Genomic DNA, 27,634 nt, shown 5'->3' on the forward strand with positions numbered 1-27,634 from the left:
CTTTTCTGTCTGGGTGGACGCTGCCCCTCCAGTTCTTGCCCTGATGCCGGACAATGCAGCTCCTCTCTGTATGTCCCTGGTGCCTTTTGAGCTGCTGTCCCCATGCTGGAGCTCAGAGGGAGTGAGTCCAAGTGACTCTGTGTGCAGGACCTTCAAGTGGAACGTCTGGGACTCCTGGGCCTCGTCTCCCTCAGCCACACTTCCCGCTGGTTCTCGCAGCCACATTTTACGGGGGCTTCTCTTCCCGGCACTGAAACCCTGAGCCGGGGTGCCCGGTCGCTCCTCAGAAGGACTTCCCTCCCGATTTTTATCTGCCATCCATGGGTGTGGGACTAGCCCATTCTGCATCTCTGCCCCCCACCAGTGTCCACGTGGCTTTGTTTTTGTAGGACCAATTCCGTAGTTGGAGGACCTCCATTCAGCCAGACTGCACGGCTGCTCTGTAGTTCGGTCATAACTTGGATAGGGTTGTGGGAGGAGGGGGGAACTGCATTTGCCTACTCCACCATCTTAACTGGAACTTTCTTTTCTTACCTTTTTGATTTTGCTTTTCTTGGTTACGTTTTATTTCCATACGCATTGTAGCAACCCTTGACACAGGCCACAAGAAAACCTGCTGAGACAATGATTGGAATTCAAATCTACAGACCCATCTGGAGAGAAATGACCTCCTATAAATATTGGGGTTTTTTTGTCCACACACATGTATGTTTTTTTCATTTATTCAGATCTTACTTGATTTCTCTCAGCAGCTCTTTGTAGATTTTGGTGTAACAGGCCTATTTTGGAACCTTGGTGCACCCTGGTGACTAAAGACTAAGGAAAGGAGAAGATGCCAGCAAACAGACCTGAGACGAGGGAGAGGCGGGTGAGATAGAAGGAAAATGCAGAAGGCGAGAGAGGACAGCGTTTAAAGGAGGACTGACTAACCCCGTTCAGCGGTCCCGATACATCAACTCAAACGAGGACCCGGGGTACAGCGTTGGGCTGCTCGGTGGGTAATTCAGCGTTCACGGTGAGAGGAGAGACTTACCCGGCGCAAGTGGAGACAAAGACCAATCAAACGGAATTCAAGAGAGAATGAGAAAGGATGAACTGGATGCAGTGAGTGTCGCCAATGCTCTCAAGGGGTTTTACTGCAAAAAGAAGCAGGAGGGGGAGGGGGAGCTGGAGGAAGAAGTGATAGGGCCAGCCATGTCAATTTCCAAGACGGGCAAAGCCGAAGCGCATCTTCGCGCGGTGCTGAGCAGAAGACCCGGGGACTCTGAGCTGGCGGACGTGAGGCTCCACAGCCACTTGAGTGTGAGGAAGAGCCGTGACTGGGGCTTGGGGAGGGCTCGGCCTGTGGGAGGGGCCTGCCCCCCCCCCCCGCCGCCCCAGAGCGAAGGTCCGGCCTGTGCATGGCCGTGGGAGAGGCACAGGTGTGGTGTGAGGGGCACAGGTGTGCCAGAGGAGCAGGTGTGTAATGGGGCCACTGGGTGGAGCTCCAACGTTCTCTTCTGAGTCTCCCCCCTGGACAGTGAAGCGGGAAGCAGAGCCATCAGCTGTCCTTGGTATGGGCAGGGGGGTGGGATGGGACTAAAGTGGGTGCTTTGTTTTTTATTGTTTTAAAGACTCTATCTATTTATTTTTAGAGCGAGGGTAAGCAAGGGAGAGAAACGTCCATGTGTGGTTGCCTCAAAGGCACGCCCTCTACTGGGGACTTGGTGCGCAACCCAGGCCTGTGTCCTGACTGGGAACCGAACTGGAGACCCTCTCGTTGGCAGGCTGGTGCTTCATCCACTGAGCCACACCAGCCAGGGCTAAAGTGGGTGCTTTAAACGGAATAAATTCCCTTTTGTGCAAAACCCCCATTGCATTGTGATTACTTTTCTCATCCCTACTCAGGACAATTCATCATGCTGGTATTTTTATGAATAAACTATATCTTGACTCCAAGAGAGGGAGAGATACTTTAAGTGAAAAATTTAGAGGTCCAGACAAGACGAACGTCACTCCTACAAATCACTCCGTCTGGCTCACCTCCTTGTGAACTGGAGGGGAGACGGTATCAGCCCGCCTTGCGTTCACCAGTGTTAAGGAGCTTCCACCGCTCTCTGCGTAAAATCCTTGAGAGAAGGCCGTTGGACCAGGTGGAGAAAGAAGGTGCATGACCGATACAGTGCAGAAGTAACCCCTGGTCCCAGACTGGGCTCACAACAAGTAGCCAGAGCAAATTGTGGCCGGTCGCATAAGGCAACCACGTGCTCAAAGCTGGTTTGAGACTTGCATGCATTCACTTTGTGGACTTCATTTTCCCAGTGTTATTTGCTGTGAGAGGCTGAGTGTGATTTCTGTTTGTTGCAACACGGAAACACACGTCCAAGCGACTCCTGGGCTCTAGTGTCGGAGCCACGTCTGCACGCGTGGCTGTCCGGGTGCCGACAAGTTTGCAGGGCTGGGTGTTTACCGCACGCAGCATCTGTGTGTTGCAGCGGTGCTGGTCCGCACACGCACACGCACACGCATACACACATGCTCTGGGCCCCTGGAGACCGGAATGCGGCCCCTGGGCCAGCTGCACCCTCGGTGACCTGCTAGGCTCCCGGTCACTCGTGCACATGTTGTAAAATAGGATGGGGAGGCAGCAGAGGCAGTGCCGGAGACCATGTCTCCCTCGCCCCCACCCTCCCCGGCAGCGGGCGGGGGCGGGGTGGGGGGGCGGGCGTGCTTCAGAAAGCTGGTGTTTCAATCCCATCCAAATCCGCGCCGACCCTTGACAGGCTTCGTCTGCTCTCTCATATGAAAAGGTGGTGAAACCAGAGGAAGAAGGAAATGACTGCCCTTCCTGCTGGCTACCGAGCAAGTAGTTAGCCTGACCCAGTTTCCAGTGAGAGAGCTTTTCTGATGCCCCCGCAGGAGGGGCCGTCCCCAGGCAGGGCCCGGGGAGGTGGCCGCACTGCCAGGCGCGCGGGCATGGCCGCGGCTGCTGCCGGAGGATGCTGAAGCCGGGCTGGCGGGCGAGAAGGCTGCTCCGGCATATTCCACGCGGCGGCCTGGCGCAGGTGCCTGCAGCGCTGCGGGCCCGGGCTCCGGCGGGGAGGCAGCCGCAGAAGAGCGGGGTTCCCGCTTAGGCGCGGGGCGGAGGCGCGCCGGGCTCGCGGCGAGGGCTGGCGCCCCGCTGGGACGGAGCCCCACCGTCTGCCGGCTGCACGGGCGTCCGCGCTGCTTCTGCCCGCAGGCTCCGTGCCGCACGCCGGGAGCTGGGGACGCTTCTGCGGGGCGACAGGCAGCCTCCCGAGACGCTGCCCCGGCAGATCTGTGAGTACGAACCCTGCGTCTGCCGCAGAGACCGAGCGTCGCCGGGCCGGCGGCGGCAGCCCCGCCGCCCGGTCTTTGTGTTATTAGCATAGCAGGTAAAGGTGGGGCAGCGGGAAGGCGCTGCGTCCTCCCAGCTGCCCGGGCTCCCGCCGCCGCATTTACGCCTGGGGAGAAGACCGTGCCGGCATTCTCGGGAGGCGGGGATGCCACCCGGGAAGGCAGACAACAGGTATATTCATTTGTCGGGGCTCCCCCGGGCTTGGCTGCAGTGAGACGAGTGTGCAAGACGCGGTGACGCTGGTAATTCTGTAGTTTCAGGCGGCCTGGTGCCCTTTCCTTAAGGGCCACGGGGTAGATGCCACGGCTGCTTGTTTGTTTGTTTGTTTGCTCCCCCATCCGAGGGTCGAGGGGTGGGGTTCACAGGGTCCAGACAGAGGGTGATGTAAAGGAGTGGTGATCGACAGTCCCCTGGGGGAGAGTTTCTCTGAGGGCCACACAGCGAGACTTGAGGTCTCTGAGTGCTCCCCGCTTTTCACAGGGCATGTTGCTCCTTCCTAGTCTTCTAAACGAGGGCCTCTGGAGTTTCCCTGGACCGGGCAGGGCTCGTCCGCGTTAAGGTGCCTGTGATGCCTTATGAAAAGTTTCAGAACTTGGTGGCTTGGGAACTGCACTTTCAAGAGCCCGGAGATGAGCCAGGGACACTCCACTATGTTAATAGAGTGCTGACAATCTTGGGGGTTCGGGGCCTCGCTTCTCCAACTGAAAGCTACTGACGTTTAAATAGCCAGCCTCCTGACTGCGCTGTCTGAGGAATATTCGCAGAAGGACTAAAATAGAAATTGGTTCCAGAGACAGGCAGGGAGGTCAGGGGAGTCGCCCAGAATCGGTTTGGAAGGTGAGGTGTTCGTGATGCCATCCACAGCGGCTGTCCTGCTAAAGGGAGGAAATTTTCCTTCAAGCAATTTTTATTTATTCCATAGGTTTATCGTCTTTTAAAAAGGAATTGTGCTTGTTACAGGTTTCACCAGCTTACAGGGGTTTGACTCTGTCAGAAAGATGGGTTCCAAGCCCTCTGCACCCCACCCTCTGCCCCCACACGTGTGTGAGAACGTGCACGAATTCCCCAAATTGAGGCTCACACACGAAACACTGCAAGGGTCCGTCTGACAGGCCAGAGCAAGGAGTCCTTTTGTTTCTGGTGCTTCGGTGACTTTTGCGAGTGATCAGGGCGTGCCGTCCAGGGACCTCAAACACAGAAACCTGCAGGTTTTGTGGAGGGCTTTCTGGGAGGCTGTGGAGATGCGTAACTCATCACAGCTCAGCAGAAACACCCATCGCTCGTCAACGGCTGCACTGAACTCCCCGGGCGAACACTTCTGGTGACCCGGCAAAGCGGTTGTCCCACATTCTCTCTCTGTGCACCTGCGTGACAACAGATCCGTTTTGTCATTTAGGAAATCAGGGCGTATTCGGTCTAAGCTCAGACCCAAGAAATCAATTATCTCGTGAAAAGAATGTGAACTATATTAAGTTGTTTGTGTATTTGGGGGAGTTAGAAATTGACAACTAGAAATAGTAGTATACAAGTAAATTTGCACTTTTAAATTCTTTAAGAAGTAGGACGGTTATAAAATGTTTGCTTACTCATTCATCCACATATCACATTGGTTAGAAATGCAGTAATACAGGGTAGGCGCATATAAAATAACTCAAACTAGACATAAAAGTTCAGAAGAGAAATCGCATCACCCATAAATAGCAACCATGAAATTTGAAGACTATCATTGGAGATATCAATGCCTGATTTCCAGTAAGAAAATGTGTCTGCAATGGAGACTTTTAGTGAGAATGGTTTCTGGTCATTCTAGTTTTTCTAGTTCTCTTTTTTTTTTTTAATAAGAAGTATTTAGATAATGTAACCAATGCTAGGTAGATAAATGCTCTTTGGAAAGACCGAAAACTCATCCTTACTCTTAAAAAAATTAAATTTTAGATTTGAATAAACAGAAAAAAGGATCTGACACAGAATAAGGAAATTGCTCAATTTAAGGTCTTAGTTTCTTTCCGAAGAAGATATTACTTTTAGAAAACAACTCTAGAATTAGGAACAATCATAAAAACATTAACAGTGAAGAGTCGGTTTTCAGATGCATGTTTAAATATGAAACACTCTCTTCCCAGTCCCTGTAGCGATGGCCGAATAAGTCAGCACACGGGATTTGTGGTCATGTCCCTTCCACACACCGCCTGAATTTCATTATCAGCTTTACATTGTTGAGATTCGCAGTATCCACCGTGTGGCTCAATTCCCAGAGTCTTGGTTTTGACTTATTTCAAGTGTGAAAGGATTCAGTCCTTCCCAGCGGGTGTTGCCTGCTCGGCTCACCCTCCCGACAGTCTTTATTGGAAGTGTCTCCCCGGTTGCTGAATCCCACCAAGAACCCTGTCCCTGAAGAAGGGGTCACAGGTGGGGTGTGCTCAGTGGGCTTGCAAAGAACATCCTTTCTCTCATCCTTTACACATAAGGCGAGCGACCTTTCTGGAATCACACTTATTTTTCCCTTCAGACATGTGCGAACACGTGTAAGCACAGCTGGGGCCCCCCCCCACGGAACGTTGCTGCGCAGGCGTGTCCGGGCTGGGGGTCCGGGCTGGAGTTTCCGTCCTCGCCTGGAACCCGCGTTTCCTCTGACGGGTGCCCGCGTGGTTCCTCTCGTGTTCGCCAGACTGTGTCATGGAGCGAGCGGGTCTGCATCGCTGTTTTTGAACACGGTGCGCCCTTGGCCGCTTTTATTTCAAAAATGTGTCGTTACCTTGTATATTTGAATTGTTTGGGGAGTGCTATATTGCTTGTCTTCCTTTCTTGTAGGGTCACCAGTTACGGGCATGATGGATCTCCTTTGTTGTCTTCCCTATTTATCACATCATCCGCATTCGTCTCTAAACTCGTACTTCATGTTTCATTTCCGTGGATTTCGGGAAGGCGTCCCTCCACGTCCGGGACAGTGATTTCCAATCACGAATGTTATAATGTTGTCACGTCTATGTAGCGTTAATGTTTTAATTCTTTCATTTCCTTTTCCTCAATATTGCATTTCAGCTGCCAATTTTCCTTTTAAAATATGCACAGAAAGGTGGGGTTTTAAAGATGTGAAATCCACCTTAAGAGCGGTTGTCTAGCACTTTCCTTCAGCTGTGGCTGATTCTTCTTGAGATTTGCTCCTTCACCTGCATTTTTCTTTGTTTTTCCCCCCTTTTCATCTTCTTTTTCTTTAAAAATAGACCTAAGGGATGAGCAGCGAGAGCACGGTTGAGTTTTAGGGTGTCGATCGAAACCCGTTGGCATTTGTCGGAACCCAGAGCACGATGGGCACCAGGAGCGAACCTTGGCGCGGACTGGGTTTGGACTAACAGTGGAGTGCTGACACAGGTCCCCCGTTGTAGCCGATGGAGGAGCCACGTGCCACAGTGTTGGGGGAGCTCTTCGTGGAGGGGACTGGGCATGGGGGGGCAGGGGGTAGGAGCTAGAAGGTTGTAGGGCGATCTATACCCTCCTAGAGGCAAGAGAAAGACGAAGAACTTGTCCGCATCCCTGGCGCCCGCCCAAACCGCACCCTGTGTCTCCAGCTCCGAGCGTGCTTTCGGGGCTGTGCCCACTCCACTGTTCACCCAAGACGAGGCTTCGCTTCGCTTTGGACCCACCCGAGGGCCACCTGTCCTTTCTCTGCGTCGTTTCTACGAGCGAGAGAGGAACGAAAATCTCTTTCTTCAGTGAGCTTCAACTAAAAACAATTCAGTTTGGCAGAGCTCTTGTACGTGGGAATTTCACTGGAAAATACAATTTGGCTCGCTGTTCCTGTGGGCGGGAGCTCGGGTGGCGAGACTTGACTGCGGCACCGGGTGCCCTGGCGTTAAATGCCCATTACGGTGATGGCGCGGCGTGGCACACCCCGTCCGATAAAACATGGCCACTGGATGTTGTTCTGGTCTCCAGTTGGTCTTCAGTGGCGAAGTCTGAGGACTGACTTTGTTGTAATAAATCCTCAGGTACTTTACAGTGAAATTGCATGCTACGAACATAAATCAAACCCAGCAGTCTCATATATTGTATGGCGGTTGTGTGGGAATGAAACTCATGCATAATAGGTGTCTTGTTAAATAATGAGTGAAATGGTGTAGATACAGAGATGGTTTCGGGGAGAAATATTAGACCTGTGTATCCTGTGAAGTACAAGACCGTGGCCTGACTGGGGGAGCCTGCTCCACTCTCGGGGTGCAGATGAGGCGAGGGGCTGAGGCGAGGGGGCAGGCCAGGTCAGCTCCACTTTGTCTTCTGAAGCAAGCAGTTCAGCCTCTCACTGCCTCAGTTTCCCCACTGGAGATGGAGATGGTCACAGTAGTGCCTTCACTGGATCAGCCAAGGGTTAAACAGGTTAATGTGTGAAAACACCTTGGCAGAAAGCCTTGAAATGAATAATCACTCTTTGTGTTGGTTGTTGAATTACTCTTATATTAGTATTACTGCTTGTAATTCATACTAGGTTTGTCTATGAATCTTGGGAGGAATTAGTGAAAACAGAAAAAGGTGAAAAGGAGAAACATATATAATCTTCATCGAATTAATGATATTGGGTGTCTGATAGGGAACTGCCTCTGGAGGCCTGAGCCGTGGTTAGATGCGACTTTGGATGGACTGTTCCGGGGTCCGGGCAGTGGACGCAGTGTTTCCGTACCACCAGACCACCATCGTACCCGCCCGAGAAAGGGGCCTCGTTTAACTCAGTGATTATAAAGGCAGTGCACAGAAAACAAGAAAAAATGAACCTCGGTTCCTTAGAACAAAGAGACGTATCACAGAGCCCGTCTGTGTTTCTTTCCTGGCGTTCAGTTTCCTTTCTCTTTCCTCAATTAGCATCCGAATGCCTCTGGGAACAACAATGGCCTTTGAAAAGAGGGGAGAGACTCCCAGTCAGAGATGGCCCTGTCCCTGTTCAGTCCCACTGCCCAGGGACATGTTCATCCGTTTATTTTATTGTGTTTCTCCTTTCCTGCCTTTATCGGGTTCATCAACCACGCTTTATTCACTTTTTTTCTGACTTTTATTAACTTACAACTTGTATACTCTCTTTTTACATCTAAGTGAACAGAAATATTTTACACCAAAATACTACTTTGTATTTTGACATCGAGCTAAAGATGATGCATCTCTCCCCTTCACACATGGGAGGATGGCTTGTTCAAGCGTTCTCCGAGGCCGTTCTCCCTGCGCCCAGGCGCCCGCCGTGGAAGCCTCGCCGTGGAAGCCTCGCTGGAGGTTTCCGCCGCCCCCGGGAGTTCGGCCGGCGTGTGGTCGGAGTCCTAACTAGCATTTCCAAGTTCTCTGTGCGGCCTTTTTTTTTTCTTGCTGNCTTCACACACGGGACGATGGCTTGTTCAAGTGTTCTCCGAGGCCGTTCTCCCTGCGCCCAGGCGCCCGCCGTGGAAGCCTCGCCGTGGAAGCCTCGCTGGAGGTTTCCGCCGCCCCCGGGAGTTCGGCCGGCGTGTGGTGGGAGTCCTAACTAGCATTTCCAAGTTCTCTGTGCGGCCTTTTTTTTTTCTTGCTGCCTACATGTAGGTCCTGGGTTTATTTCCTGTGCAGTAAAGGCAATGGAAAGGATGGAAAGGTCATTCTAGAAAGAGTATTCAGCTCTCTTAAAATTTGTCCACTATCTCTTATTGGACGTACATTGTGAAAGAACATAATCGGCGGGCGCAGCTCTCCGAGTGGGTGGTGTCCCTCCCGGCCTTTTTGCACCCCCGCTCCTGGTCTGGGAAGCGTTTTTGTCGGCGAGAAGACTGCTCACAGTCCTGTGATCGTGTCCGTGAGGACAGACTGGACCTGCACCCTGGTAGAGAGAACGAGTTCCTCTAGAGCACGAGTTCACTGCGATGCGCGCAGGGGTGGGTGGGTTTGAAATGTACCCCAGTTTAGCCTCTGCAGACTCCCAAATCGAACTTTCTTCAACTCTGGACAGTGCTCAGATGCCGGATACGTAATCCCGCCTCCTCCCACCTTTCGCTGTCTCTTTGGGAAGCTGGTCGGCGATTTGAGTCTCCTACCGGCTCTGACTTGCTGTGCACGTTTTCTGCATCCGCCTTTTTTTGAGTTGCATTCTGTGTGATGTTCTCTGATCCGTGACTCATGTGTTTGTTTTTTTCAGAGAACATATTTTAGTTTTTGTTGTTTCTTTAAACAATTCTCTCCCCACTCTGCTTGTGCCTATTGCCCTTTTGCTCATGAAAACAATCTGAGTGGGCTTGTTCTGGAGCTGAATTTCGACCATCCCATTCTCTGTGGATTTTAGGGGTGGTTGCCTCGTTACTTGAGCCTGCTGGGTTTCCCTCACGGAGGGCCTCTCTCCCTGGTCCCTGCGGGTCCCTGTGTGACAAGTTCACCCTCCGATGACATCATGACTCGGGAGACACCAGCCTCTTCTGTGCCGTGGCCCCTTCCCTGCGGTGGCTCCCCCTTTCGCCTCTGGAGTGGGTCCGTCATTCCCCACTTTGGACTCATTTCTATGTTAATTTTTGGCCTAACTTTACCTGACTGTGCAGACAGAAGGAATCTGGGCCCTATGACCCAGTGGGCTCAAACTTGATGTTCCAGCAGCCTTTTGGGGGACTCTGGTCCCCATTTCATGCCGGTTCTGTGGGCCATTCCCACTCATCTGGCTCCTCACCAGTCAACTGCACGCCTCCTCTTCGAGTTGGGCAGGAGCATTGAGCGGTCTCGGGCACCACCTTGGTTCTTCCTGTTCTGAAGGGCTCTCCTGCGTCTATCCGCTGTTCTCACCAGACGGAGGGACCCTTTATGGCCTGTCGCAAAGTCCTGCGTTGCCTGGGGGGTCTCCATCGCCTTGGCATCTTTTGGGGATCATCAAACTTGCTGGTTATTGGCATTGCTGTCCTGGTTCTGTGATGACTGCATATCATTCTCTTGGTGTGCTCTCTGTCGAATTGATGGTGTTGAATTTAGGGGTAGAGACACAGACTCATTCCCAAATCTTGAACCAGAATTTAGATGTCTAACACCAGATTTTTTAACAGAATTTAAAGATGGTCACTCTCCTTAATTTTTTAAAAGATTTTATTTATTTACCTTTAGAGGGGAAGTGAAGGAGAGAGGGAGAGAAATATCAATGTGTGGTTGCCTCTTGTGAGTCCCCTGCTGGGAACTGGCCTGCAACCCAGGCATGTGCCCTGACTGGGAATCGAACCACAATTGAGTGGTTCACAGGCCCGCGCTCAATCCACTGAGCTACACCAGCCGGGGCAAAGTTTGGGTGATTCACTAGATCGTCACATTAGCTAATAAGCAATGGTGAAAGCCAGTTGTGTGTGTCTTTTCACTGGCTCCCAAGTGCTGATACCACTTGCCAAAGCACCCGCTGTCGTCCGAAAGGGCAGTTCACCCCGTGAAACAAGACAACCGTCTGGAATTCAGTTAAACAGCTGGCTGGGGACCTCAGTAGTTCATACATTATTGCGGGCAGCGGACGCATAAATTCCTTAGATTTAATGCTGTGCAAATTCTTAAAATGTAAAGGAAGTTACTGAAAATTTTGTTCACACCACAGTCCCTGATGCCACAGTGAGACCGACAGCTGACCAACCGCTTGCCCCGGAGTCCTGCTGATGGAAGAAAGAACACTGGGTGGAGTTTGTAAAAGCTTTTCTTAAAGTCTCCTTTTAAGGCAGGAAGGGGAAACTGAAAAAAATGCCATTTAGTTTTGCCAGGTTCCTAGTCATCTGACACTTCATGTGTGTTTTATTTTCCACACTTTTCTCTGCATGTGATTTCGAAGTAGAATTTACCGGGGCCGTCGCCCATTTGTGGGGACATGGGTGCCGTCTCCGTCAAACCAGCAGTGGACAGGCCCGTTGGAACCGAGCTCTGGGCAACAGAACTTAATTTGTCCGCAAAGAGCAAGAAACGAAAGGGGTCAGAAGTCAGACACGCTGCTGATTTCCTACCAGCTGACCTAAGAAGAAGTTAAAGGCAGGCCTTAACATTTTGTGGGGATGAAAAGGGTACGATTGCTCCCATGCTGATATAAGGTGTTTCTTCCGATGTGTAACATGAAGGTGTTTTCGAGGCGTTGAATGTTGTCAGCGAATTCTTTCCACCCTTAATTGCGAAGCTGTGGTGCCGACAGGTAGGCTAATTGTGACATCGCTGTAGATAAATGGCCCAGACCGGGAATTCGAGGGTTCTCCTAAAATCACATAGTGGTTAGAATATACATGTTTACAGGGGTTCTGACGGCATTTCAGGTTGTTACTTCGCACAAAGTGTGTCTACGTGGCTTGTGGACGGGAGGGGTCGCGGCCCGCTCTTTCCCGTCGGGGCCCTGGCCCCTTGTCCCGGGTGGGAGAGCGGGCTCCTCACAGCCTCCTCTCTGGTCCCACCTGGGGCTGGAATCTACCTGAAAAGAGGGTTCACGAAGGACAGCACCTCCTGCAACAGCCATGTTCACGTAATTATCTGATCACACATCCCAGCCCCTTTACCTGAATGTTACTCTTTTTTATCAAGCACGCGCTACCTGTGAACTCATTGAGATGGCAGAATGTGCTCAAATATGCAAAGTACACCAAATTCTTAAAGAACTGCCATAAATTGCTCAAAGTTTGTGAAACCAAAGCAAAATTAAAAAGCCAAATAGAATAGTATTTAGTTTAATCTTTTTAAAAGATTTTAAAAAATATTCTATTTACTTATTTTTAGAGAGAGGGGAAGGGAGGGAGAAAGAGAGGGGAGAAACTAGTTGTTTATTGTCAATGTGTGGTTGCCTCTCGTGCGCCCCCTACTGGGGACCTGGCACGAAACCCAAGTTTGGGCCCTGATTAGTAATCCAAGCAGCGACCCTTTGGTTCTCAGGCCAGCGCTCAATCCACTGAGCCATACCAGCTGCGGCTATTTTAATCCTTTTTTTTCCTGATAATTCAAGTTAGACTCATTTATCATACAAAATCTGGCGAATGCAGAAAAACATGCATCTGTGATTATCCTGTCGCTTACTATATGATATCCTAGCAGTGTGTGTGTGTGTGTGTGTGTGTAAAATACAACTTTGGGGGGAATCTGTAAATTATGCTTTATAACCTGTTTTGTTAACATATTGTGAGCATTTCCAGATATCATAAATATTCTCCGAAAACTGAAAGATATTCCACCACAAGGGTGTGCCATAAATTTACTCAAACCAATAAACTACCATCAGTTATTTAGTAAATATTTCAACAATTTACTGCCTGTGAAACATGCAATGATGTGTCTGCCCTTGTCCCTGAACCCTTTCCACGTGTCCCTGATTATTTCTTAAAAACAAACTCCTAGCTTTACAGTTTCAGGCTCAGACGGTGCCCACTGTGCTAAAGATGTCAGTGTGTGTGCAGACTGTCCTTCCGGAAAGTCGTCCCCCTGCGCAGCCCTGTTGGGAAACGCCGCACACGTATAAATACCCTGTGGTTTATTGCAAGTGCTTTCCCATTGAATCAGCTAAACAAACACACAAACTCTGCTTCAAATGTGCTCTGTATCACCCCCCCCCCCGTTAATATAAGTGTTTGGCTCATTTGTATCTGCTCCTTGTGTAAAGTTCGCCCACACCCTCTGTCCACTTTCCCACTGGGACTCTAGTTGTCGTTTGTTTGTGTTTTAGGCTCAGGGATTTCATCACACATCAAGGAAATGACCCTTAATTTCTGCGTGTCCGAAACGTTTTTCCAAATTTGTGATACATTTATCTGATAGCACGTAAGCGTGAAACCCAGGAGACGCGTGACAACTCTGCGCCTCTGCGTCTACAGGGGCAGCGGGCCACTGCGCCCGGCTGGCCTCCCTCCCACTCAGAGGACGAGGCGAACCCTGAATGAGTCAGCGTCTCCAAACACACCTTGTCAGCTCTCAGTGACACGCAGTCCTTGTCCTCAGTGTTACAGCTCGGTCCGCATCGGACCTGGAGGGTCTGCCGTGGCCCAGGGGAGCCCAGACAGGGACCCTTGAGGTTTCTGAGGCCCAGGGGGTGGGCTTCTTTGGTTGAAACCATGACACCATCTCCAGGGTGTGATGGGTGCTCAACCAATGTGGCCTGATGGGTGTCGGTTCTAAATATCCTGGAGCAGCACACATTTAAGTGCATCTGTGTTTGCTCCGCGTGTGCTATCAGAACACCGTCTAGGTCTGCCCATGCAAAAACTGACACGCGTGGATATAATCCACGTGAAACTTAGATTCCCATCTCCACCCTTGGCAGCCGTGGTCGACGCTCCCTGAGGAAGCAAGCGGGACTTGGAGGTGGTTATTTATGACATCACGGCCCATGGCACCTGACCGGTCCCTGGAAATTTACACTGTGGGCTTTTCGGAAACGTGGCGGAATAGGACGATGGAGAGGCCCGGTGGAGGTAACGGGGATCAGGTCTGAGGGTAAACCCTGTCCCTGCAAACGTCTCTGGACTCGAGAACAATTTAGAAATCCCAGGCAGGGCAGGTGGGAGGCGTGCAGAAATGCCCTCCGAGGACAGAAAGCTCCAAGACGGGAGAGGCACGCCGGGGTTCTCCCAGCACTGGGAACAGCTGACCCCCTCGTTGAACTGCATTGAACTCTATGGACCTTCGGACCCCAGGGGGCGCTGTTTTTGTCTCAGGGGGAAAGCAATGAGGGGAGGTGTTTGGTTTTTGCCAAACGGCATTTCAGGAAGGTGTTTTCATTTGACTCAGACCTGACTCCTATATTCACACCCTGGCGTGTTTGAAAGTCAAGACAGAAGCCATGGAACAAACACATTCAGATTCTCCTTCAGCACCTTGGCGTCGAGGAAGCAGGTGGCACGGCAGTAACAAACATCCCCTGAATTTTTTTTTCTTTTTTCCAGGCCAGCGCTCTGGCTCCTTTTACTCAATGACTCGTATTCAGGAAATGTCAATACAACGTTAAATAGAGACAGCGGAGAGGCGAACGAGGCATTGCAGACCCCTGTGCGTGTTACTGAGTGCTCTCCGCACGTGGTCTTGGCGTCCAAGCTTCTTTTAGGTGTAGTGGACATAACAGTAGGTAGGTTGGAGGTGTGTATGCTACAGTGATTTGGTACCTGTACATATTACCAAGTGATTACCATGATAAGGATAGTTCACAGGTCAGAAGGAGAGGCAGCTGAAACAGGGTGGGTGGGGATGAGAGACAGAGAAGGGCCAGGGGCTGGTCCATGCAGGTGGACCGTAGGGCCAGGAGCAGGGGGCCGAGCAGAGGAGACTGCATCCGGACCGACAGGGATCACAGCTGCGCTAAGCCTTTGACTTTTCTTCCTAAGAACAACGGTAGGGAGGCCGAAGATGATGGGAAGATGATTGAGAATGAGGAAACCCCGTCAGGCGTGGACCACTTCCTCTTTAGTGGCTCAGATCCTGGCTTCGGGCAGGTATGGGTTTGGGAGGGGTTCCCTCTCCCTCGACAACTGTCTCCTGAATTCCGAGATTTTGTTGTTTGNGACCGTAGGGCCAGGAGCAGGGGGCCGAGCAGAGGAGACTGCATCCCGACTGACAGGGGTCGCAGCTGCGCTAAGCCTTTGACTTTTCTTCCTAAGAACAACGGTAGGGAGGCCGAAGATGATGGGAAGATGATTGAGAATGAGGAAACCCCGTCAGGCGTGGACCACTTCCTCTTTAGTGGCTCAGATCCTGGCCTCGGGCAGGTATGGGTTTCGGAGGGGTTCCCTCTCCTTCGACAACCATCTCCTGAATTCCGAGATTTTGTTGTTTGTTCCACACGGTGACTTTTTTACGTAAAAGCCAATGGAAACATTTGAAAATAGAGTAAAAAAGAAAAAACAGTCCATGCATTTTTAAAGTACAGGTACAAAGTGCAAAGTTCAGAAAGTATGTAAAATAGCCATCTAGAAAAGTGAAATCACAAAAAATACATCCTTCTTAAAATTGCTCCCTCAATCTTTCTGTTTAAGGGGAACAACACTTCCAATACTTTGTTCTCATCCTGAACTTGATAAAAATACAGACATCTACGCCTCTCACAGCGGGAGAGGATGCCCCGGGGATCACAGGCAGCCCCTCCGTCCCAGGGGGTGCAGGCCGCCACTCCCGTCTAGAAGAGGTCTCCAAATCCTTCCCCGCGACTCTGCTCTGGACTCAGGACCTGTTTTGAACGAAAGTGGAAGCGAAACTATGACAAGTCTTAGTCCTTAAGAGGCCAGGAGCGTCTTAAGTCTGGACTGTCTGGTCCCATTGCCTGGGGACTGGGCACCCCGAGGCACGAAGTCCTGGTGTCCACTGGCCAGACAGGCCCCTCGGGTCCCAGGAAGGTGGGACATGACCCCAGTGAGCAGCGGCCAGGACAGGGGCTGGGGCTCCCCCGCTGAGAGTCTGGGCCGCCGTCTGAAGGCGGTTTCCCGGGTCGTCCAGTCCAGCCGCACTGGGCGTGGTCCCCGGCGCCCTTCACGGACCCACGGGGCCCTCCGGTGGATTTCACCACGGAATGTTGGCCGTAATGGTTGTTTTCGGCACTGCCTTTTGAGGTGGCTGTTACGGAGCACCAGAGAAATGAAGCAATGACAATCGCTTAGTCGGTTTTTACAAAGAAAATACAATTCTCTGAAGAGTCTTCATGTTTTCTATTTTGCACAGCACAGACCTCAGACTTCTGCGTCCCTCTCTCAAATGCACCGGGACCCACACGGCAGAGGCCTGTCTCTGAAACTTGTGTGTGGTTCACCTTGGATTTGCCAGTCTTTAAAATTCTAAACTTCAAAATCAGACCAGGAGAGTGAGAAATGAGATGGGAAATCTCTGTTAGAATCATTTGAGCCTCCGTGTGTCTTCTATGTGCAGAGTGGCCTAGAACCTGTACCAAGACCAGAATGTGAGGCCTGCCTGCCGCCCGGGCTGGCGTGGCTCAGTGGGTCGGGCACCATCCTGCAAACCGAAAGGTCACCGATTCGATTCCGGGTTTCGGCACATGTCCGGGGTGCAGGCCAGGCCCCCCGCTGGGGGCACGTCAGAGGCAACCGGCTACTATTTCTGTTGCACATCAATGCTTCTCTTCCTCTCTCTCTCCTTTCCCTTCCCCTGTCTCTGAAAAAAAAATAAATACAATTTTTAAAAAGACAGGTGCTAATTTTGACCTTTGAGGGGGACAAAAACAACGAAGCAGGTTTGCAGTTACATAGCCACGTAGGTAGAGTCAAGAATATAGATGGCGTCTTTTCAGTCTTGAAAACCGTCATGAATTTCTCAACTGATGCTTTAACGCACGGTGGGCTTGGGGGTTACTTCTATCTCAGGTTATCAATGGTGCTGGTTGGAAGTCCCTCCAGTGAGTGTGGCAGATTTCTATGGGCGCCTGGGTCGCCAGAACGGTCTGGGGGTGAAATGCAAACGGAGAGACACGGTCTGAAGCACAACTTCCTTGTCACCACGTAGTTTCTGTTTTGTAGTTCGGTCACTCTGTTTTGCTAACATATATCCTTCCGGCCACTAGGGACGAGAACAGTGATAACAGGACAGTGAGTTTCTCTGGTGTTATGACACTGGTGGGCGAGACCAGCTCAGCTGACGGTCACTTTTCACAGGACAGCCGGAGAAATGACCATGTTCTAACGGTTTAAAATGACAATGGTTGTGTCCACATTTTCTGGAAAGGTGCGTTGTTCCTCTGAGGACTAAATGTTACAGTGATTCAGTTCTCCGTGTAATTGGGACAGGACGGCATATGTACTCAGAGCGAGCCCAAGAACACACATTTGAAGCCGCGGTTCCCGTCGATGTCAGAACTGCCACTGTGGCTCTGCGCGGCGTGGGAGTGCGCACCGAATAGCCTTCCTGCTGGAAACGAAACTGCTTGTCAAGTGTGTCATTAATCACATTTCAGACTGCAAAAGAGCAAAGCGCAGTGGCCCGGGATTTGAGGTTTTCCAGGGTGAGAGAGGCAGGCTCAGTTATGACACTGGGCTGGGCCTGGGTTTTCGAAGACGGTGGGCTGCCCTGTTTTACGGGTTCTTCATTTTTTTTGTTAGGTGCGGATGTGGGCAATTGTGGTGATTGCAGAGGTGTGTGACCCCCCAAGACATGGAAACTCTCTGAAGGAATGAATGGGGTCTCGCCACAGGAGCGTGGTGGGAAGTGGGCGTGGGGACAATGCGCCGCAGAGCCCACTGAAGCCAGCGAGCTGGGTCCCCGGGGGTGAAATGAGTTACACGAAGGCACAGAAGGGTGTGAGAACCCACCCCTGTGTGAAGGGTCCAGACTTGGAGCTCTTGGTTGTGGGAGAAACGCAACTGAGGCCCGGTGTGTCTAGGCGAGTCTGAAGCAGAAAATTTGCCTGTGGTACAGTCAGCACCCAGAACCTGTGCGAACCTTGTCCTCAAGTTTCTGCCCCCCAAGATGTTGGCACTCCCCCAAGGTGGCGAGACCCCTGAGCGATAGTGCCTCTTACCAGGGGGAGGTGTCAGAGTGAAACACAGAGCCGGATGTGACTCGAACCACCGATCAAAGTTTGGTATTTTGCGCGATGCGCAACCCGGACCACTCGGAGCGTGAAGGGTTTGTGACTCCGCCCCACGCAGGCTCCACCGGTTAAACTCGAGTCAGCGCTTTTAAGTTTGCAATTAAATAACTGACTTTAAACAAACCAGTTTAAGTGGACCAGGCTAAGAAAACTCACTAAGTAAGACACACTTTGAAAAAATTTTAAAGAAGTTACGATGGACTGTTTTACGAGGCTCGCGTGCAAGATGTAAATCTCTGGAAAGGTTTTCCTTGTCGGGCCCGGAGATTGAAGGCCAGGCCTCTAGAACCTAAAACACAGAACACTCCAGTGTTACGGGTGCCATTTAAATGTTTACGGAGACAATCATAAGCTGGGCTGTCAGTGGGTCTGATTGTTCCGGTAGAACCATCTCCTGGACTTGTAATACATCCACCACAGTGGGCGTGAAGGAGAGCTTACTTCTTCTTTTCAAAAGATTATGAAAGAAGAACGGCCATCTCTATTACGCTCGACATTTTAAGAGGAAACAGCATTTATATCTGAAACGCTGATGGACTGGGGGTTGGTTTACGAGGCCCGTGGGCGGGGAGACCACAGGGCCCTGGAGACAGAAGCGCAGCTGGGCACTCGCTCGGTCTTCGTCGTGCTCACACCATTTGAGGCCAAATGGCGTCATGTTCGGGACAGCCTGTGCTCTTCGATGGTTGGTTTGCTTGTGTAAAACCCAGGCACCCAATAGAAAGTAAGAATTTCAGTATGCTTAAAAAGTGTCAAAATAATGGGAATAGGCTGTTACCCGGCATCGTTGTTCTCTTCACAGCTGAAAGAGAAAGCCGACGTGCGGGGTGTGGTTTCCGACTCTCAGGGGAACCAATAGTTCCGCACCTCGATTTATCAAAACAGACTTGCTTTTTAGTTCAGGATATGTAAATGTTCACTCTTATTAAGATACTGACTTTTTAAAACATAATCAATTCTTCTAAACAATAAAAGAACCATAGACATAAACAAGAAAAATGACTGAAGAAACCCCGTAAAGCAGGTAGACCACCAGGGGGAAAGTAGGTATTTTTGAAATTATTGTCAAAAACAAAAATCGCTTCCTGACTCAGGGCCCCGTAGCCGGGGAGAGGCCCAGCCACCCCCTCCTCAGGGGCAGGCTGTGCCCGTGCTCCAGCCCCCGAACGTCGCCGAGACCAGCTCCCTCAACGCCGGCCAACTCGGGAAAACAAGTCCCTCTGTGGGTGGGTCCTGCAAGAAAGCAACGTACCTTCGCGTCTGTTGGGGCTTTTGTGTCATATTCAGCTCCGTTTCTTCTGCCCTAAATTGGTGCTTCAGGAATGGCGGTTGTGTGTCTGCTGCATTGTCGGAACTTCGACAGAGGAGAGGCCGGACCAGACCAGGAGGGACGGGCAGTGTAGGCCCTGGCCTTGGCCCGACCTTCACCCCAGCTCCCAACCTCTGCCTCAACCTTCATTGGAAGAAGATCGACATGCTCAGTTCCCAACCAGATCTGCCTTTTTCTGGTGGTCGGTCAGAGGTGCAGCAGTGGGGTGTCCAGGCACCTCGGGACTCAGACCCTGGTCGGCTGCCTCTGACAGGGGTCACACCCAACCTCTCCAGGCTCAGCTTCACCTCCTGTAAAACCAGGAAATGAGAAAAGTCCAATCTCTTATGGTAGTTTAGAGAATTAATTGATATTAATGAACCTAAAAGCGTAGCGCGGCGCCTCACATGGACAGGGTGGGCAGAAGTAGGTCCGTATGGAAAACAATACAATAATCAATAACCGATAATACAGGAGGGAAGTCTGTGTTTCCTGTGCTCTCAGCTGGGAGCCTGCTTCTGCCCGCCCTGTAGTAGTTACTCGGTGAGTCTTGAGCATTATTACATAGTGTTACCTAGTTCATCTTGAACAAGGAGATGTCATAAATGGTCTGAGGGAACCGTGGCCCCTGAGGACATTGGGTGACCCAGACGGCTTCGGGCTGGTCCCCACTACAAATACACTCAGTTTAAACTGGAGGTGGTGACGAGAGCAGCGGCCTCCTCTGTGCTGTCCGAGGCCCTCTCTGCCGCTCCGGGCACAGAGTGGCCCAACGCGTCCCCGCAGGAGCCCTGAGAGGTCAGCTGCAGGTCAGCCATGTGTTCCAACCCAGAAATCATGGCCCAGGGCCGAGGGCAACCGTGCAAACAGCCACTGCTTAGATGAGCCCGAGTTCTTAACAGGGCAAACCAACATTTTACCACCATCATCTTCGTTCCCAAACTGGACGCCAGGGCCCCCGCGGCACCCAGTGACCCCAGCGGCGTTGCCAGCTGCGGGGACACATTCCAGCTGGCGCCCGTCAGCTCCTGCAGGAAATACTGCCTTCGGGAGCTGTCTGGGCACCCCAGGGCACCCCTTTCCTTCCTCGGCCTGCCTGAGCTTCCGGCGGTTTCTGTGATATGAGGCGAATGCAGCCTGAACGTCGATCCACATGGCATGGGAAGCGAGGCTGGACCCTCTGTCCCCAATCTGAGAAGACGAGCCCTGTCTCAGGGGAGCCGACCTGACACGGTGAAAGTGGCTAGCGGTCCCTTCATGAGCATACTCCTCTGTGAAGGGACGGTTAGGGCTGACGTTGGCCTGGGGACCCCCGTGAGAAAATCCCAAGGGCCCGCGGGGACATGACCTGGAGGTTGAGCCCCGTCAAACCTTTACTCACCAGGACTCGGAAATTCACCCAAAGCTCTCTGCCAAATGGGGGAACGGACACAAAGGCTTACAGGAGCCCCCAGGGTCGAGTGTCCCCAGGACAGGTCCCCAAGCAGGTCCCGTGGAGCCACAGAAGGGCGGCAGCTCTGAGCACCAGAGGGATGTCTGCGGGGTGGAAAAGCAGCCCCGGGAAGAGATGCGTTGGGGGGGGGAGGGTCAGAGTGGACAGCCTTCATAGAACCTGGGGAACAGCCATGACGAAGCGTTCACTAATTGCTCGGTGGCCTTCTGAACACTTGGCAGGTCCCAGCCAAGGAACGTCAGGGTGCGTGGTAGGAGAAGAGACTGGGAAGAAAGACGGGGGAAGGAGTAGACTTCATTTAACTTCTGAAGAGGCCGGAGACTGGGGGCGTGGTAACTGCAGGGCCTAATTGCTTTGGAATAACCAGTAGCCGAATGCATTCACAAATATTGACATTATTCAAATGAGCTTCATTTTACTGAAAAAGATGCTGAATGTTTGCACCTCCCTGCTGAATAAATGAGAAGCATGTGTATATTTTTCCAGAGTCATGACTTATTCAGTTTATGGTCTAATTATTGGTTGAGAAGATAAGTAAATAAATTACCATGTGAAAAATGTGAGCCTGGGAGTAATTAATATGGGAAAATGGATCACTCAATATGGGGCCAACTTGCATATTGTAGAACAAGGGCTTGATTTCTGAAGAAACATAACCACATCAAACAATCTTAAGGATTAAGTCAAGAGATAATTAAATGATTTCCGGGAAGACGTATCCAGATCCGGAATGAACTCAGTGACTCTGACACAGTGAGACTGGCCGTTTTGCCATCTGTCCTGGGGGTGGGCTCCAGTGGCTGGGATTCAGGGGTAACCCTGACCCTTGGATGCCCTGGAGGACACTCTCGTGCTCACCTGAGACCTCCGCCCACCGCTGACTGTCCCGGGCACACAGCAGTTCCTGAGCAACTTATACAGGACAGCAGGGTGACAGCGACGCAGAGGAGAGGGTGGTGAATGCAAGGGCCCTTCGGCGGTGTGGGCCAGCTCCCCAGTGTGTACTGGTCATCCACCTGCAGACTGTCCTCGAGTGGGCAGACCGGGAATGAAACGGACAAGATGCGATGACCGACTGAGTGCGTGGGTGGCAGCGGCGGGAAGGGCGTGGCTCTGAACGATCCCCAGTGCCACTGGTCCTGTTCATGAGGTGGCGATGCCGACACCCGAGGGGAGTGGAGAAACGCCCGTGCATCCCAAAGACAGTTGCCTCTGAAGGAGAACCTTTCTTCCTAATGCACACTCTTCTTGCCCAGATTTTTTAGGGAAAAACAAGGATGTGCCTTATACGTGGGTGTGATGATTACATACCATGGGTATAATAGAGGGTACAATAATCCCACGTACAGTGCTCACAACATGTGGGTACACATTATACACAGCAAAATATGGCACACATGTAAAAAATACATTGAGAAGGGTAATCCTGAGATACTTAAATATTTATTCAATAGAGGCTTGAATGATGAAACGTGGGAAGATTCTGCTAAAAACAGGGTGTTGGGTGCACACTGGCCCCGAATCCAAGGGGTTGGGACTTAGGGCGACGTCCTGCTGTTATCGGAGCCGGAAGCGACTCCCAGGTGAGTGACCTGCCCACGGTGTCACAGGTCACTGGTCCAAGGGTCGTCACACCATTTTCCCGTCCGAATTCTCATTGGTTACTCTCCTATCTCCCCAGGGGACGGCAGGGGGCAGGCTGTCCACAGGGGGCGGGGTTGCCGAGAGGGTGCGGATTGGCTCCTCTCCCGTCCAGCGCCCTGGCGTTGCTCCCCTTGCTCGAGGGCCACCACCTGCACCCGCATGCCCTTCCGTCTCTGGAAGTCGTGACTTAATGGAAGGGGTTTCAGCAATGCCAGGGGCAGCTGGGGGTGACATTCAGCATTTGTGGCTTGAGTGTTTCCTGCCAGCCAGATGGCCCGGGGTGGCTGCTTCCTGGTGCCTCCATAGAAAACGCCGTCCCCTCCCCTCTCTCTTTTGTGTACGAATGTCGTCTCTGATCCGTGAAAGCACAGGCGGGAAGGGCGAGCTGCGAGCTTTGTATGGGACCACACATAGGGGGTCCCGTGTGTGGACCCCCGTCACCTCTTCCCACCCACCTGGGGAAGGGCTGGAAAAGCAGCCCAGGTGGCAGACACGCAGAGGTGGCTGTCACGGCTCTGTCATATTCCCTCTGCCGGCCCGCGTGACGGGAACTTTGAAGCCACGCTGGGAGGAAGGTGATCACCCCGGTCCTTCCTAAGTGGGGAGATGCTGGGACCTCCGTTGCGCTTGCTTGTGGTGGTCAGAGGGAGCCCCGAGGACGTGAGCATGTGGGCCCACTGGAGGGAGAGGAAGAGTGAGGTCAGAGCGTGTCGGTGTGCATCTGCGTGGCTGCGTGTGCATGAGTGTGTCTGATAAGAAACTGTGAAAGCCAAAGACGATTCCCCGTTAGTCAAGCTCAGATCCTCCAATACTTCCAACTTAAAACACTCCACAATCACAGTATTTATTTATACATGTTCAGATATGTGTATTATTTCTTAGAAGTTCTGAGAAATGGTTAACCGGGTCATCTTACTACCAGCTTCTGCGAAACTTTGAGAAGCAGCGTCAGCAGAACACAGAGCGTTGGCAAAGGCCCGACTCCTGGCGAACGGTCAGAACCAGGAACCGGCCTCAAAGGGAACCACAGATGCACACAAACACTCGCTGCGCGTGGTGCCAGCGTATTTTCTCCTTATCTTCCACCCTTTTCTTCCTTGGTGGCGTTTCCCTCTACTCCATCTTACTTGCATCTGGAATATGTTGTCAGCCTACCTTCCTGGCCCGTCCCCTGTAATGAACACACACGTTTATGTCCAGTGAGTCTGAGAAACGTGCGTGCCCGCGAGACTCCCCAGCGCCATCCAAGTGTGGGGCGTCTCTTCTTTCCTCGACGGCAGCGACGCCGCGCCTTCCTGGGGTCCGGTCGCCCTTCTCCCACTGCAACCCCCGGCCTGGCTTGCTTTCCTGGGGACTCTGCTTCCTGGCCCTGTAGTTCTGTGTCAGTGGAACCGCACAGTGGGACTCTGTCGTGCTAGACGCTCAGCTCCGTACGGTGTTCTTGAGATCCATCCTGTGTGTCTGAGGGTCGCTGGGGTCGCTGTGTGGTGCTCCAGCAGACGGACACACTCTACTTAGTCTTCCCTTCACCGACTGATACGCGTTTGGGTGGCTCCCGGTTTGGCACCATCAGGGAGAAAATTGCTGTTCGCAGAGGTGAGCGACTATTTGGGCGGATGCATGTCTTCGTTTGCCTTTACTGATACCTGAGAGGGGAACCGAGGGGCTCTGAGTCAGGCGTGACTTAATTAACTTTTCCAACCTCTTCCCTACGCGGTTGTGCCCGCTTGTATCTCAGCCAGTGGGAAAAAAAGCCTTGGAACTTTGAGGGAATCACAGTGATGCTGCCAGTCGCCTTGTGCAGTGACATAGAAATTGACCTCTGACGGACAGGAAGTCTCCCGGTCCGCCAACAGGGGTGCTCCCCCGTCCTTCAGTCTCCGCTGGTTCCTCCCAGGCGCGTGGTGTGGTTCTCGGGGCGCACAGCTCTCACCCCCTCTGTGTGCTGTGTCGCGGAGTCCGGTGGACAGGTCTGTGGGGTTGGCCCTCCAACAGTTCACTGTGGGGGGAGGGCCCCGCTCATTCTCCTGTGTTCATCTCGTGCCACTTCGCTGAGTCCGGTGACGAGCACGGGCGGCTTAGTTTGGAGGGTTCTCGGGGGTTTTCTCGATGTAGAACCGAACATTCCGTCCGCTACCAGATTTTTTCCTTCTCAGTTTTGATTTTATTTATGGATGTATTTGTGTATTTACTTACTTATCACCTAATTGCCCTGCCAGGCCTCCCCATGTGACACTGGACGGCGATGGCGAGAAGGGGACCCGCGTCTTACGTGAGACCCTGGGGTGGGAGGGTTCAGTCCGTCACGGCTGAGCGTGAAGGCGGCTGCAGCTTTTCCCTAAACGCTGTTTCATTCCGAGGAAGTCCCTTCCCAGTTCTGCTTTGGCGAGCGTGTCCGTCATGCAGGAGCGCCGATTTTGTCAGCATCCCTTCTTGTGCCTCAGTTAGGGTGATCGTGGGTGTTTTTGTTCCCTTCATTCTTACTGTGGAGTATTCCACTGACCGACTGTCTTAGACGGAACTGTCCTTGCATTTCTAGGGTAAATCTCAGCTGGTCACCAGGGGTAAGCCTTGTAATGTGCCACCGGCCCGGCAGTGACATTGCCCCCTGGACAGACGCTTGTCCAGGTTTTGTCCATTTGCACAGTCTGGGACGGACAAGCCAGCCCCCTGCCCCCACCCGCCCCCCTGCTGCTGGGCTGGGCCACACTCTCTCTCACATCTCGCCTGGGCTCTCCCCAGCCTCTTCGCCATGCCTCCCCTGCTGCCACGCCGAGGCCACGCTGAGCCGCCCTCAGTGTCTTCTGCCAGCCGAGTTGCCCTTGGTGCACGTTGTCCACACCATCCTTCCCTCTGGTCAGGACATCCTCATGGGGGGGGGCCATCCGAGCTCCCCAGCACCGTCACTCAGGTTCCCTCCACCCTTCCTCCGCCCCCAGTCACTTCCTCCAGGAGGGGCTGTGGTTCTGCTCAGACTGGGGGGGCACTTCCGCCCTACTGCCCTCTACCGCACGTGCCCCGGCCTGTGTCAGAATTCTCAGGGCCACATGTGCGTTTCTGTGAGGTCTTGGGGGACCATACGCAAGCCTCCCTATTTGCTCGTCGTCATATGTTCAGAACTTGTGACTTTGCCATTTATTATACGCATGCATGCATGTACACAATTACATGCACACACACATATACACATGTCTATTGATGCACACATATACGTGCATACACACATATGTGTGTATATATATCTCACAAGAACACATGAATGACTGAACCTAATTCCCTTTTCTTTGTAACATTCAGTAAATGTAGTTAAGAAATGCAAGTTAATGTTTTGTGGCTGTTCACCTCAGATGTGTGTGTAAAACAGAAATAGTAAATTAAGATATTATTTTAGTTATCCAAATCTCTGTGCTAATCTGCCTTACCCATAGCCGACTATTAATGCAACTGATTTTTAAGAATCATCAAATAATTGATCCAGTATTGGTACAAAGTCTGAGAGTGAGACCCCGAGGTTCGGGGCGCTGACTGGTTCTAGAATAAATTATCATGCACCAAAGCCTGATTTGAAAGTGGGGTCTGGGGCCAAAGAAAGCGGGTCCGTTCGACCTTTTACATCCACGGTCTTGGAGCGTGATTTCCGCGGCATTTCTGCCATCCCAGGCTCTGTCCAATTCCTGGAGAAGGAGACGAGGTTACTCACACACTGTCTAGTGCCAGAGGCGTTGCGGCTGTGCTGCGGGTCGCGCCAGGTCACAGTGAAAACGGCGCTAACCAGCTGCCAGCTTGTGAAATGGTACAGGGACTCATGCTTCCTTGTTGCCCTTTACAAATATTAAAAAATAAGTCACAGCGTCAGCAAGGCACCTCCAGCTTCAGGGGGGCTTTCTGGACTCGAAGTCTTCGAAGTAGGAGTTGGCCGTGATGTGAGTTTCTGTAAATCAAAGCCTGGTCTTCCATTTAACCTGACACGGTGAGGATGGTGAGCCCCGTCGGTTCTCTGCCGATCCCCAGTGCGCCGAGACGATGCTGTCCTGGGGGGAACCCTGGGGACAGAGGTCACCGCCCTGCCATCGCGGCGGGCTGGGTGTGTTCTGCCTGCCAAGGACTGAAGGTTCCGGTCCCTGAGCTTGCGTATTGCACAGCGCTTTTCAAGTCCTCACATCCGCTGTTACCCTCAGCTGTGCCGCAGACCCCCGGAGCTGTGGGCGTTCTCGCAGGCCTGAGTGCCCGCCGAACCACGCCCTGCTCCTCCGAGGGTTTCTTCGCCCTCTTCTGTTCGTCTAGGTGGTTCGGTCGAGCATCGTTTGGGGAAGGTTCAGACCTCGTTCGCTCACTTTGCCCGTGGCCTTTCTAACTGCAGAGGAAGTCAGGGCAGCACTTGCCGTCAGAAAAAAGTGTCTACGCAGACACAGCTGCGTGCTGAGTACGGACACTGATCGGAGCCCAGGCCCGTTCCCCACGACTGTGCGGCGATCGGGCAGCAGGGCAGGTGTCCAGACACGTGACCGACGCTCCGGAGTCTGGCTGCGGCACAGCAGCGGGCGACCCCTCGTCTCGGCTCACCCAGCCCTGCCCCATATTCCGAAGCCTGTCTTCCCTGCGACTCTGGCTGTCACCAGCCCCTAGGAGCACGAGCTCCAGGAGTGTGGGGACTGCGTGTGCCTTGCTTAAGTTCCTGTCTTGGACACAAGTGCACTTAGTAGGACATCAAGCAGCATGGTTTTGGCTGCAGGCACACCTGCTGTCTCAGGGGGATGAGAAAGTCTCTCCCTGTGATCATGTCCTCTTTGCACTGAGGCGTCCTTCCCTGTCTGGTCCAGCTGTGTCCTCCTCCCCATACCAAGAGGGACCGCCCCCTGGAGAGGCAGCGCCTTCCTGTCGGTCCCGAGTCCTCTTACCCCCCGAGGGGCTGATCAGTCATCGCATCACCGGTGCCCTAACTGCCCTAAATTGTGTTTCTGCCCGACATGAGGGGACCTCTAGGGACCAGGGTGTCATGTGAGGCCACCCTGCGTCCCCCCTTAACCCAGGGACAGCGGGAGGACACCCCCTTGTCATCTGGGAAGCTTCTGTGACATGTTCTCTGAGGGGCCCATGGGTCACTGTGCCTTCTGCCTCCCACGCCACCATCCATCAGACGGAGAACCAGGTCCAAGAAGGCAAGTGCATCCTTGGAGTCTCGCAGAAAATCAGAGGCAGCTGTTGCACCCCAACCCAGGTGCGCAGATGAAGGCCGGTCCTCCAGGGGCCTCCAGGGACGGGACCATGTGGCTCAGAAGGAAGACAGCTGTTGAGTTCAGGGGGACAAAGTCCTGAGCCACTCACCGAATGTGGTTTCCTTCTGATGTCGTCAACAGGCTCCTGCAG

General features: G+C 52.5%; 1 protein-coding gene across 1 annotated transcript in view; it reads left to right on the plus strand.

The window, feature by feature from the left end:
• Positions 1-1,080: 1,080 nt before the first annotated feature.
• Positions 1,081-27,634, plus strand: part of CNTN6 (contactin 6) — a 164,964-nt gene continuing 138,410 nt past the window's right edge. The window contains exons 1-3 of the mRNA XM_037049922.1: positions 1,081-1,278; positions 14,656-14,763; positions 14,929-15,036. Of these exons, the coding sequence (XP_036905817.1) occupies positions 1,081-1,278; positions 14,656-14,763; positions 14,929-15,036 (414 nt within the window). The remainder of the gene's footprint in view (positions 1,279-14,655; positions 14,764-14,928; positions 15,037-27,634) is intronic.

Source organism: Sturnira hondurensis, unplaced genomic scaffold, assembly GCF_014824575.4.
Source record: "Sturnira hondurensis isolate 20B ecotype Veracruz unplaced genomic scaffold, ASM1482457v3 Scaffold0006496, whole genome shotgun sequence".
Classification (NCBI taxonomy): Eukaryota; Metazoa; Chordata; class Mammalia; order Chiroptera; family Phyllostomidae; genus Sturnira; species Sturnira hondurensis.